Below are 13099 nucleotides of genomic sequence, written 5' to 3'. Positions count from 1 at the left end.
AGTTTAGATTGTTTACAATTTAAAAATAAATATACAATCGTTTCTTTTTCTAATATTACCTGAGAATCGGTGGAACTGATTTCAGAAGGCTTCTCCGTAACGCTACTGTCATCGGGATTCTCGTCGTATCCCTTGAGACTTTCCTCGTCGCTGTGATAGGCGACCGATGCAGGGGAGGGTCTAGGAGGCGATTTACCCAACATCGCCGGCGGCGGAGGATGCATAGCCTTTCGGGCCAATGTGTTCCTTTTACCTAGAGTGCCGCTCGCCGCGTTGATAGTGCCTCCACCTTGACGCGATCTGTACAATACCAGATCTGATTCTTGCCTATCCTCCGCATCCATTGCCATTGACTCCTCGAGAGTCTTTTGCGCCTCTTCTATAATCATTAGTGTGTTACAAGATATAATTCCTTTAAAGTTATACATCAATAGATAAGTATGCAAGCTATTCTTAATTTTTCATAATTGTGAATCTCTTGGTATACCATATTAAACTCAACTTACGTTTGTACTTGTAACTTTTACTCTTTACACACAACACCGCTATGACCATAATGATAATTATAATTGATGTAGCTGCTAAAGTGACCATGAACCAAGTCTCTCTGTAAAACGGTCTATGTTGTAGGTATGCATATTCCAGGTACAATTTCGACGGCGTCAAAATCTGCCATGATCCCATTAATAAAAAAAAGCATGTTAATTATGTTGTATTTTTTTTCACAAATAAATAAAATATAAATAAATAAATATAATATGCGCAAAACTAAATATCCAAATAATAAATGAACTTAATATCCAAATGGACAGAAGTATACAAATTTTATTTTTTTAATAATATTGAAATTACATTTATAATTACCTCTCCATTTAATTACTTACCGTTTCGGTGGAATACGCTGGATAACTGATTCCATAACGATTATACGATATCACTCTGAACAAGTAAGATGTAGATGGCAGCAAGTTTTGATAGGATACAGTGTATTCCGTCAGTGGTCCATTGCTACTACGAATTATTGTCTGCCAGCGCGAATCATCTATAATTACACACATAAATTGCGTTATAATCTTTAAATTAACAAGTCCTTAAGGAAAAGAGGAAAAAAATGTTCTTTTGTTGGAAATACATATCACATTATATATAATCACAAGTCTTTTTATATATCTCATTTTTACAACATTTTTCAATAGCAGATATTTTTTGATCGATTTATTTTTTCAATTTTATCTCAACAAAAATATGAAATATTGTATACCTAATTAATAAGCGTAAATCAAATTCTAGAATATAGAGTATATGTTAATTTTTAGAATATATATTAATCTGTTTAAATACATCTGCACATAAATATAATTTTATTATTTTTTATTTTTTATTTCCAAACTAATTTTGTCAGAGAATTCTTTTTTCAATTAATTATTTAAAAAAATAATTGCCTTGATATTCTTTTTAAGAAAAAATTGATTTCAACTTGATCAAAAAATATCGCTAACAAATAATGCAGTAAAAATGAAATTATAATGAAATTATATTCCTTTTATCAAATGATTTGAGGAAGGTTTGTATTATTTTGGTAAAAACTAATTTAACACTTTGAATGCGTTATATATCTATTACACATATAGTGCATCTATTGTTTCTTGATTCTTAGGAAAGAATTATTTACACAAAGAATCAAAAAATAACAAGTGTACTGTTTTGGCATATTAAAAAATGAGAAAATTATGCATTTCTGGAAATTTTATCCAAGGAAAAAATACTTATTTTTTAACAAGAAATACAATAGTATCGATCTATATCTTAGCTGTATGAAATATCTTGAGTATATTGCACGCAAAGTGTTTGCAAAAACGCGAAATTAGTTGCAGGAATTAAATAATGAAAACTGTGACACTATCAATCAATAACGGCTAATACAATAAACCATCATCACGCTAGAATAACGATCAATCACTAGATCGTTTCTTTCTCAGGACGGTGTTACAGCGCTACGCGAAGTTAATATCCAATAAAATCTCGCATGAATGTCTAAAATGGGATTTCTGGCTATGTCATGCTTTGACATTATCATGCAAATTGTTGCAAACGATCAAAAGATCATACGACACGTATATAATAATATATAACGGATTATTGTTCAAAAAGCAATATCGTTACACTAACAAGGATCTCGCTATTAAAAACCATCTAATGCAATGATTAACGCTCAGCGTAATTACGTGCGTTGACACTTACAATGCTGCCATTCTTCCATCGCTACATATTTATAAAAAAGACGATATTAGTGTTAGCAGAACTGATAATTGGTTCAACACGAATATACAAGAAGTTACACAATAATTTTCCGAAAAATTTATTCTATAAATTACTTTACAATTGTATATATTTCTCTGTTTCTTAAACAAAACTGCAACATCAATAAAAATTCTCTGAATATATTATATCTTCCTTTCAGAAGAATATGACATATTGTAAAATTCATTTTATAAATTAATTACAATAAGAGAGATTAGTGAGTTTATTTATAATTTTCTAGCATTGCAATTTCAATAAACAATAATGTAAAATGATAACATTTAAATTTTGAAGAGGTCCTCTTTATTGTTGCAAATATTATAATAAACACACGACAGCATAATTTATACTTGCCTTTACGACGAGTCTCGATGTAATAACCGAGTATAGGACCTTTGCCGGAAGCTCCGTTAGTCCACTGTAGTTCCACGCTGGAGACGGTCCTGGTCACGCCGAGCTTACTAGGTGCCATCGGCGAACCCTCTTGTGGACCGGTCGTAACATTACCGGATATCGGTGGTCCAAAGTCGATCGTCTGCGCGCGAACCATAAAGGTGTACGTTACCTCCTCTTCTAACGGTTGAATGAGAAGGCTCGTCTCTGTCACTTTTTGTTTTACTTGTTTACTGAAACCTTGAATAGAACACGTCGATCGGTTAGTGAGGGAATAGAGATATGACCAATGTATCATAATATCACTGTACTTCGTGTATAAAATTTTCTTTAAATAACATTGTAATGCATTTTATGTCCATTTATATATAATAATATTCATACAAACATAATGTAAAATGTACCGTGACTTATGGTATAATTGAAAAGTTAATGATTTACGAGAGAAGATCCATCAGAAAAGTAAAATTAAATTTTTACACGAACTACCGCAATTTTATATCATCGAGATATTAATTTGTCTTACGATCGTTTTGCTCCGCCGTTTCATACGTGACGATGTAACCGATTATCTCGCCATTGCGTAATTTTGGCGGCTCCCAAGAGACGCGCAAACTGGTCATGGTAATTTCAGTGAATTGCAAATTGTACGGCGGTCCTGGTATGTCCTGCAATTATATGTTGTACACAATGTATATTTATAATACATAAAATATTAGAACAAAACCACAAAGTTTAAGATACATTTTAGATAGCTATTATATAAATGACCATTGCTTTAAAGAAAGAGAATGCATAATTTAAATACCATTCTTTAAATATGTTTTATTTTTTTTTAACATTAATATTATTCAAGAAATAATTTAATATATCTATAGAAAATTACCTGTTTCGTCCTTACGGTAATTGGCGAAGATCGTGGGCCATCTCCGGCCGGATTAAACGCTAAGACTTGTATGCGATACTCTGTATACCTATCGAGAAAAACTAAGCTGTGCGCCAAACAGGACGCCAAGACAACCTCTATCTCTTCTTCCTGTTTCTTTTCTATATTTTGAGGAGAGTCGGTTACTAAATAAAAAATCTGTAATAAAAATAGAAATGTTAATTACAATCGACGCTTATATAGGAAACTTACAAATTAATGAAAAAATCTATCAATATACAACAATTAATCTATTATTAAGTATATAAAGAAAAATTTTTACGAATTTACAAAATAATAAAATAAAAAATATGTCAATATACATCGCGATCATAACCCGTTGTTAATATAACTAGATGTAAAATAGATAATTACTTTGTATCCTAATAAATCGCCATTTTGCATATTGGCTTGAGGAGGCCTCCAACGTAAATGGACCTCGGTGGAAGAGATGGGTTCAGCTATCAAATTTTGAGGCTCTCCTGTAGGAACTGCTTCTCCTACATATACAGTGACCGGTGGACTCGGTGGGCCCTCACCTTCCGAGTTAAACGGCAGCACTATAATCTCGTAATATCGATCCTCCGTTAAATCGCTTAAAACCATTTTAGTTTCCTGAAACAAAATATAGAGAAATGAAAATTGATCATCTGTTTTAAAAAGTGCTACGCTATGTGCAATCCATGCTATCAATATATGTTATACTTTATATTAATCTCAGATAGTAAAACACGATTACGATATGCTAGTATTTTAACAAACGAAAATTTGAGCGATATTTGGCTGTTAATTAAAGTGAATTACTTTGCGCGTTATTTCATTACTGTAAATTTTTAGAATTTCAGGTTTTTTAAAATATAATTTTAGATAATGACATTTTACAGGCTAAGACATATTATTAATACATTATATTTAATAAAAATATATTACATTAATTCCCAGGATTTCTTCTTTTGGCGTCGCCTGAAGCGGTGTCGGAAAATCTGATACCGGCTGGTAAACGACACGATAACCACCCGTTTCGTGATCCCCACTCCAATACACTTCGTCGATCATATTCCAGTGAACTTCGACGCTGGACGTTGTTATCGGTACAACTTTCAGACCAGTGACACCTTTGGATGGTGCTATAAGTAAATGATATGAATTATTTACTAAAATATTTTAGAAGGCAAAATTAATTGTTTTAATCGTTTTCTTCAAAAATTTTATTGGATTTTTATATTTTCAAATAATATATCAAATAAACAATTTTTAAATAAACACAAATACATTAAACACTTGATGCCTATTATTTTTATTCGTGTATCAAAAAAATATACGATGCAATCTAAGCCAATATCTTATATTGCCGTTCTAGACGTACCTGCAGGCAGAGTTTGCACTTGAGCAGATTCGGTACTCCATTCCGAAGGGCCTATATCATTGGTTGCCTGAATACGAAATTGATAGCGCGTATAAGGTTTTAAATTGTTAGCAGTGTAAGATGTCAGAGTCGGCTCTACTCTTTCGGGTATAGTTTGGAACGGTCCGGAATTTTCCGACTGTTGCACTGTATAATATCTATCAGGATAAAAAGAAAGAGAGATCAATATGCAATTTTTTTAACATCCCTCAAAAAGTGACGCCTGCAACAGATATTTGTACCTCAATGGTGCAAAACCATCTCTGCCTGGTGTCCAGCTAAACGTTATCTGGCGACTCTGGATCTGCGACTTGCTCACTTGTGGCATCGATGGCGCCTGTGGACGTTCTCTATTGTTCGTAGTGAATACAAGCGCGTAAGCTGTCTTACCCCAACCCAATCTCGTCTGCGCCGTCACAGAAAACATGTAATATTTCTCGGGTTCGAGACTCGTGGCTCTGCAGCAAGCAATAATATTCGTTATATTAAACTCGAAAATCTTCTATACACACTCATTTAATCGATACTTTTAATTTTAAAATAATAATATTTATAATATTATAGACACTAAAACATACAAAAAAATCTATACGTAAATTATAAATAAAAAAATTTTAACTTTGAAATTCTAGAATTCGCTGAAGTCTCATATTATTTCTAATATATAAATTAAAAATGGAAATGTATATATAAAATATTTTTTTATATACATGTAATATGATTGAATATAAAATTCTCTATAAATGTGAATTAAGGTAAATAGAAAAAAAATTCTTTGTACCTAAACGTTCTGTCCGACGCCGGGAATTCTTTGGAAAATTGGTGATCTTGGCTATTGTTTAAATGAAACATGACTTTATACGCGAGAATCTCTCCGTTGGGATCCTCTGGCATGTCCCAGATAATGCGCGCTGTGGTAAAGCTCACGTCAGGAAAGGACACGTTAGATGGTGGACCGGGAGCTAATATAAAACAGAACATTAGTATTATCATAACGATTATTATAGAAATGCCTTATTAGTTTTCTTGCATTTCCTTCGCTTGGAAGAATATGTTTTTTTGTTTTATATATATATTATAATTATATTACAGAAAATATAGTCAAGTGTTACATTCTACGTTACAATTATCCCGATTGTCTTGGATAATGAAAATTTAACTGCAATGAAAAATCCATCTTACTGTCATCGAAGGTCTGAACTCTCACAGGTGGGATGCTCAGCGCTCCATCGCCGAGTCTCGTGTAAGCTAAAACTTGCACATGGTATTGCACAAACTTGCGGAGCTCCGTTAGGGTAGTCGTAAAAGTAGTATTGCTGGGAATATTCTTGTATTGGAAGGACGATCTGGAATTTGCGCCATAATAAACTTTAAAACCGTCGATCTGCCCGTTTTGGTGTTCTACAGGAACGTCGCCCCATCGTACTAGAATGGTTGTAGATGACGTCGCATTTGCCTCTACGTTGATCGGTCCCAGAGAAGGAACTGAAAGATATGTTGGCATTATATATCTTCGAATCTTAGGAAAAGAAAAGTTTAAAACTGATTTAATACTACTTTTTTCGTAAATTGAAAAATTTTTTACGATAAATAAAATAATCATGACAATCTTACCTGATTCGCGAGTTCGTTCGATAGCCTTTGGACTCGCCGCTGAAGAACCGACGTCATTGAACGCCTGCATCATTATCTCATAATCGGCGTATTCCTCCATATTTTCCAAAACATATGAGTTTGCGGTGGGATCTTCGATAGCAACGCTCTTCGAGATGTTTGAGCGTACTTCCGTATACGTGATGTTGTATCCGCGTGGATTTCCGTTCCATTCTATTTGTTGCAATGGCTGCGCAGAAAATTATATATGTGATTCTTATGTTTATATTTTAATATAATATCTTTTCAATAGTAATAATTGATACAAAAATTACATATCGAATATAATGAATACTCACGATCCATCTGACACGTAATTCGGTGGCGTTCATCGCGCGGACCGTGACGTTCTTTGGAGGATGAGAGGGTGATGCTTGAATCGTTTGGAATTCCTTGGTCGATTCGGAAGGCTGCGACGCACCGACGACATTGTTCGCGATTAAACGAAGCTTGTATTGCATGAAGGGGGTCAAACCGTCGACGGTGATCGTACTAGCGTCAGGATCGGATACCTCGTAGATATTGTACCACGTCGAGTTTCGCGCCGTTTGTGCCTTCGAGAAAAATTATGTATATATAATTTCTTTTTCTTATATATAACTTATCTTTTGTCTTTTATCAATCGTGTAACTCTATGTATCATATTGAATCTTTCTGTTTGATCTTAGAGAGAATAAATCTTATAAAATTAGCGCTATAAAAAATGGAGCATTTTTCAGATATTAAGCAAATAAATAACATCGTTCGATTAAAATTTTTTTTCTTTTTAATTTCTTAATTAACAAAATTTTTTAATTTTCAAAAAAATGTTGAAGCAAAAAAACGTAATTAATAATAATTCTCCTTGACATTTTCAAAGTAAAAGTTGATAATCGACCAACCTGCACTGTCCATTTTGTAATAGACGAGTTGCCATCGAATCCCGGTGTGAATTGTAACACAACAGAGAATGCATCTATATTGGATAATGCTAGTTTTGTGGGCGGTTCTGGTAGCACCGGTTCTACGCCCGATTGTATGGTTGCTACTTTGGATTTTCCTGGTCCAATCGACGTCCATGCAGCGACTTCAAATTTGTAATGGGTCAATGCCTAAAAAAAACAATAGTAACTAATAAATAAATTATATATTTACTTCTGTCTTTTTTAATTTCATTTTTTCGTAATTTATTGTCATTTTTAGATCATTCTCTAGATTTTTTTATTATTTTATCATTTTTAGATGTCTTTTTAAATTTAGATTTATTTTATATTATTTGGAATTGATGGCTACCTGTAAATGTTTTACTCTTGTCGACAACACATGGGCCGTAAAGTTTTCGACGCGCAAAGAATCCGGGATCTCTTTAATCATATATTTCAATTGGTAATGTGTCAATATGCCATTAGTCTCTTTAGGGGAACTCCACTTAACTGTCAGCGCGCGATCGCTGATGTCTTCAAATTGTAAATTTTCCACTTCTTCGGGTACTATAACAGATAAGAGATATTTAAAAACAAAACAATTGCATACATATAATACCAACAAGAACGATCTTTTTTTACATTATATAAAAAGAAATCAATGAAATCAATAAAGAAATCGATAGAAATCAATATACATATTATTAATTTTACAAATTTAAAATTATTTTTTTAATTTTTAATTTTTATTTCATGTATAAGTCAAATAATTAGTTATTAATTAGTTATATTGTGAAGTAAATGTACCATCTTCGCAAGTGCGTATTTCGACAGGCAAACTTCTTTCGCCGTCACCTGGATCGGTAAAGCAAAGCACCGTAATATTATACAGAGTATACTTCCTTAAACCCGTCATAATAGTACTTTGTTCGGCGAGCGGATCAAATAAGCTGGGTGGTACGGTCATCGACTTATACTCAGTCGCTTCCATAAAATTGCTGCCGAACCAAGCTTGTAATTTATATCCCTGATTTATTCCGTTGATCTTTTGCGGATTCGGTGGTTTCCACCAAACTTTCACCGCCGTTGAATTAATCGCTTTCGCTTTTACGTTCGTGGGAGGTGCTTCCGGAACTGTGTATATATATATATATTATAATAAGGTAACGAATGTAATATTTCAGAATTGTATCGTAATTAGTTTTTATACGATACTTTGAAATCATATTATTATAAACAATGTTTTAAATATTGATTAATCACCTCCTTCTTTGGTTTTAATCTGCAAGCCCTTGGTGTATACACCCACACCCATGTCGTTGTAAGCTGCTATCTGTACCTCGTAATCCTTCCATGTGATCAGATCGGTAATGAGATAATTTCTTTGCGCTTCGTTGGTGATATTCTGTATCGTCCACGGACTGTCATTGTATCCGTGCAATCTGTACCTCAATATATATCCCAAAATATGACCATTTCGGTATTCGTCCAGCGGAGGCTGCCATTGAGTTATTATTTCCGATGAGGAACGTGCTGAACCGACGAAGCCGATCGGTGGACCGCTGGGCGCTGATGATCAAAACAATCAAATTGAATCGATATACGTATCAGAAATCGATTCATAGTTTATTTCACAACGAAAGTAGGATAGATATTACATCACTGTTTTTTATCGAATCGTCATTCTCTTTCTAATCACTTACGTTCTTGGGGTAGGACGACGATGTTGCTAGGTGCTGATGATGGACCTTCGCCTACGCTATTTTCAGCGCTGATGCGAAATTGATAAGCTGCCGCGGCTTTCAAATTATTCAACAATACCCATCGGCTTGTCGCCGACACGTTGTCGCGTTCGGTAATCCAGTTTAATAACGGGCTAGTTATAGGTCCTATTTATAATATTATCCCCATTATAGATAATTATATAATATATAAACAAATAAATATATAAAAATAAATGTAATGTGTGCATTAATTTATACTTATCCTATTTTATTTTCTATTCTTTTCTATTATATTTATTCTATCGTAAATTTGTAAGATATGTTTTTTTTAATACATATTTAATAACAATGTTTTTTTTTACAATCATGTGTGTTTGTCTACACAAAATATACGTATCTTATAAATCAGAAAATATAAACATAACAGGATCTTGGATGTCCAAATTATACCCGGGGATTACACTTACCTAAATCGGGTACTTCTAACTTCTGAACTATGAATTTTTTCGTGGGACTGTTACCGTCGAAACCGGGTACCCATGTAACGTTGATCGTGCGCGGTGAGATCCGCTCTACTCGAGTGGCTACGACGTTGATCGGCGCGAATGGCAATTCGATCACACTCAGACGAGCGGATCGTGTCTCATTTCCACCCGGCGACACTACGGAACACGTGTAATCTCCCACATCGGAAGCACGAACGGCGACAATCTCAAGAGTCCCATCCGGTCGCATTTTCACTCTCTGACTCGCTTGCGTGTTTATTACTCTGTAATCACAAATGTATCATTTTGAAATTTTCAGACATTGAAAGAGTTATGTAAAATCTCATCCACTTTTTCCAATTCAAACAGTTTTACTGGCATATTTCGATAATAAATCAACAGTCACAATTAAACCCGTGCAATTTTCATGGAAAAAAAAAATATATTTATTAGATTTTAATTCCACGTTTTCAAGAATAAAAAATTCTGACCAGTTTTAAATTTTGTAAAAAATTAACACATGCAAAAGATTTTTTCTGATATAAAAGATTTCGAATTTATATTATAAGTCATATTAAAGTATTAATATTGTAAAAATATATAGTGTTCCTCGTTATATACATACTGTCCGTTATGAAACCATGCCATATCATACACGACGCTAGGATCGTTCGAGATTTTACACTGTAATTCGGCGATGTGTCCGAGAAGCACGGATGTATCAACAGGTGGTTGGATAATTTGCGTCCGAACTGTAACAGAGAGAGAGAGAGAGAGAGAGAGAGAGAGAGAGAGAGAGAGAGAGAGAGAGAGGGAGAGAGAGAGATAATAAATATGTATACACACAATATACAGCTATGATTGAAGATCAAATGCAAAAAAAACAATTTTTATTTCAAAAGAGTTTTTAGAAAGAAAGTTTTTCGCATAGGAAAACTTTCTTTATATGAATACTTAAAAATTTATTATTAAAAATTTATTATTAAAAATTTAATAATATAGTAGCGTACAAAACTTAAATACTTAAATTAAAAATAACTTTTGATAATACATATGTATAATGAAATACAATATGCAGATAAGTATATAATTTTGGAAAATTAAAAAAAAAATATATATATATTCTGACTTTTTAAAGAAATTGTCTCCAATTAAAGAGAAATATTTTATTTATGAGATAAATATAATATTTATTTGTAATATAATATAATATTATATATTATATTTATATATTAATCTTTTATTTATAGGATAAATATAAGGGAATGAATAAAGTGAAAAGATTTCTGTCTATCTTGTTTATAACGTCTGCCTCAAAATTGTTTTAATTACCCATAACGGTCAAGTATGCCGATCCATTGACAGAGCCGGCTTCATTCGCTCGGATACAAGTATATTTTCCCGCATCGTACGGCTTTACCGCTGCGATTAAAAGATCACCATTGTCCAAGACTTGTACTCTCCCGGCGATCTCCACAGGTATCGTATCTGTTGCAATAAGATTTTGCAATTTGTTATGTAAACAGATGTTTCTTGCAGTAATATGTAAGAGAAATAATATCTCACTTATTTTAATTTTACAAAGAATAAATATTTTTTTAATAATTAAATTATAATTTTATATCAAATTGTAATAATGTATAATGTAACACAACATAATAATTAATAATTAAATTTGTTTATTTAATTACCATTATAGTACCAAGTAGTATTTGGTTTAGGCGCCGCTATCGCGTAGCAAGTCAAAGTCGCATCTTTGCCATCCAATACTGTTAAATTCTGTGGGCCTTTTTCCATAATCGGTCCAGATGCTATAAATTATAGAAATTTTATCATTGATATCGAATCGATTTCCGATGTTTTCTCACAACGTGCAAATGAAAAAAGGGTGAACAATCGTCGCTTGCAATATGTATATATTAAACCCATCCGTAATTCTTACTCTTTCTCTATTTCTTTACACTCATTTCTAAAAACAAGCTTATTTTTTTTAAAGCAAAACACAAACACATATTCAGTAGCAAAACTACGCAAACTAATGGCTAACGAAGTACAGGCTGATTCACGATAAATGCGGTGTAAAATAATCGCTAAATGCTTAATATAATACTTATCGTGAAACATCCACAATTCAAAATAGATCTTATTGAAAATATGTATATTTCTAATCTATAACATATTTAGGAACAACAAGACGTGCGTGTCGGTGTTACTTGCAATGTCGCAGATGCGTGCCAAGAATCCTTTATGATTATATCAAAAAACAATGATCCATTCTATGTGATAATTTTTCGAAAATATTTCATACGCCATTCATTACATAATTTAAAAAAGAGAAACACTAAACTAATTAAGATCACTAAATTACTAATCACATAAAAAACAAACTATTGATTTTTTAATGTCTTCCGCTAAAACTCTATACAGTTGGAATAATAATAAATCATCTAAAACATTAATATATCCATAATGCGTTTATCTTATGAAAACATTTATCACTAGAAGAAGCAAAAAATCGTGAAAAGTGAAATTTATACGCAATCTTCACAAGCATGTGCCGAGAATAATAATGTAAAAGAAACGTGAAGAAATTTCGCAGTAATATTCTTACTATCTGGATAATGAGAGAACATAAAACGGCGGTCAGACTGGCGAATTCTGACTACATTGTAGCCAGCCGCCCAGCGGGCAACTCTGTTTCTCAATCCGCTTCCTAATTCTTCTTCTGTGTCGCATATAAAAAATACGTCATATATATTAACTCTGCTTGCGACATTATTACGCGAAGTGTTCGTGAAAAACGCCATTCAAACATCTCTATTTATAATATGTTGCATTTATTTATTTATTCAAACATTTATATGTCGTCTTTAGATAACGTCTTTATATCACACTTTTGAATGACTAAACAATTTCTCTATTAATAAATTACTATGTGTATAAATTACTAAATTACTATGTTATATAATTTATATGTTGGTGAACATACAGAAAAAACGAGTATCCAATCTTTAATAACACATCTTATGTTCAAAATCACAAATTAAATTTGCTAGCATTATTTATGATAATTACTCATCTCTTCTTTACGAAATCGTATAATGTATTGTTTATACAAGTTTTGCAATTTATTAATAATAAAAAAAAGTTTATAGAAGAGCCTTTTGGTTTTTGTAAGAGTATCAAATTTTTTCATTAGTGAAAAAAAAAAGTCAAAATAGTGTAATCGCGTGTTTCGCGAACACCTTGTGTACAGACTGGGTAATGATTTTATTGTTATTAAAATATCGCGGTACAGCACGAAATTCTAG

The 13099-nt window shown here is 32.6% G+C and overlaps 1 protein-coding gene across 4 annotated transcripts in view; it reads right to left on the bottom strand.

Annotated features, from left to right (window-relative positions):
• The window catches only part of Sdk (sidekick cell adhesion molecule), a 38325-nt gene that overhangs the window by 2369 nt on the left and 22857 nt on the right, over nt 1–13099 (bottom strand). Inside the window, exons 9-33 of one of the 4 annotated variants that reach the window (XM_070306029.1) lie at nt 12400–12513; nt 11480–11599; nt 11121–11276; nt 10414–10540; nt 9771–10072; nt 9283–9468; nt 8843–9148; nt 8387–8713; nt 7950–8146; nt 7559–7768; nt 6977–7231; nt 6639–6867; nt 6207–6509; nt 5806–5986; nt 5267–5482; nt 4986–5182; nt 4550–4746; nt 3995–4234; nt 3581–3778; nt 3221–3362; nt 2656–2934; nt 2242–2262; nt 885–1042; nt 507–669; nt 60–379 (exon numbers count right to left, since the gene is read on the bottom strand). In XM_070306029.1, coding sequence (XP_070162130.1) covers nt 60–379; nt 507–669; nt 885–1042; nt 2242–2262; nt 2656–2934; nt 3221–3362; nt 3581–3778; nt 3995–4234; nt 4550–4746; nt 4986–5182; nt 5267–5482; nt 5806–5986; nt 6207–6509; nt 6639–6867; nt 6977–7231; nt 7559–7768; nt 7950–8146; nt 8387–8713; nt 8843–9148; nt 9283–9468; nt 9771–10072; nt 10414–10540; nt 11121–11276; nt 11480–11599; nt 12400–12513 — 5144 coding nt within the window. The remainder of the gene's footprint in view (nt 1–59; nt 380–506; nt 670–884; nt 1043–2241; nt 2263–2655; nt 2935–3220; nt 3363–3580; nt 3779–3994; nt 4235–4549; nt 4747–4985; nt 5183–5266; nt 5483–5805; nt 5987–6206; nt 6510–6638; nt 6868–6976; nt 7232–7558; nt 7769–7949; nt 8147–8386; nt 8714–8842; nt 9149–9282; nt 9469–9770; nt 10073–10413; nt 10541–11120; nt 11277–11479; nt 11600–12399; nt 12514–13099) is intronic. The other 3 variants (XM_070306030.1, XM_070306031.1, XM_070306032.1) reach the window with 3 other exon arrangements.

This window comes from Polyergus mexicanus, unplaced genomic scaffold (genome assembly GCF_030449975.1).
Source record: "Polyergus mexicanus isolate NDT 795.1 unplaced genomic scaffold, iyPolMexi1.0 SCAF_13, whole genome shotgun sequence".
NCBI classification, from domain to species: domain Eukaryota; kingdom Metazoa; phylum Arthropoda; class Insecta; order Hymenoptera; family Formicidae; genus Polyergus; species Polyergus mexicanus.
The sequence above is the reverse complement of the archived record's forward strand: the minus strand, read 5'-3'. Positions and strand labels throughout refer to the sequence as shown.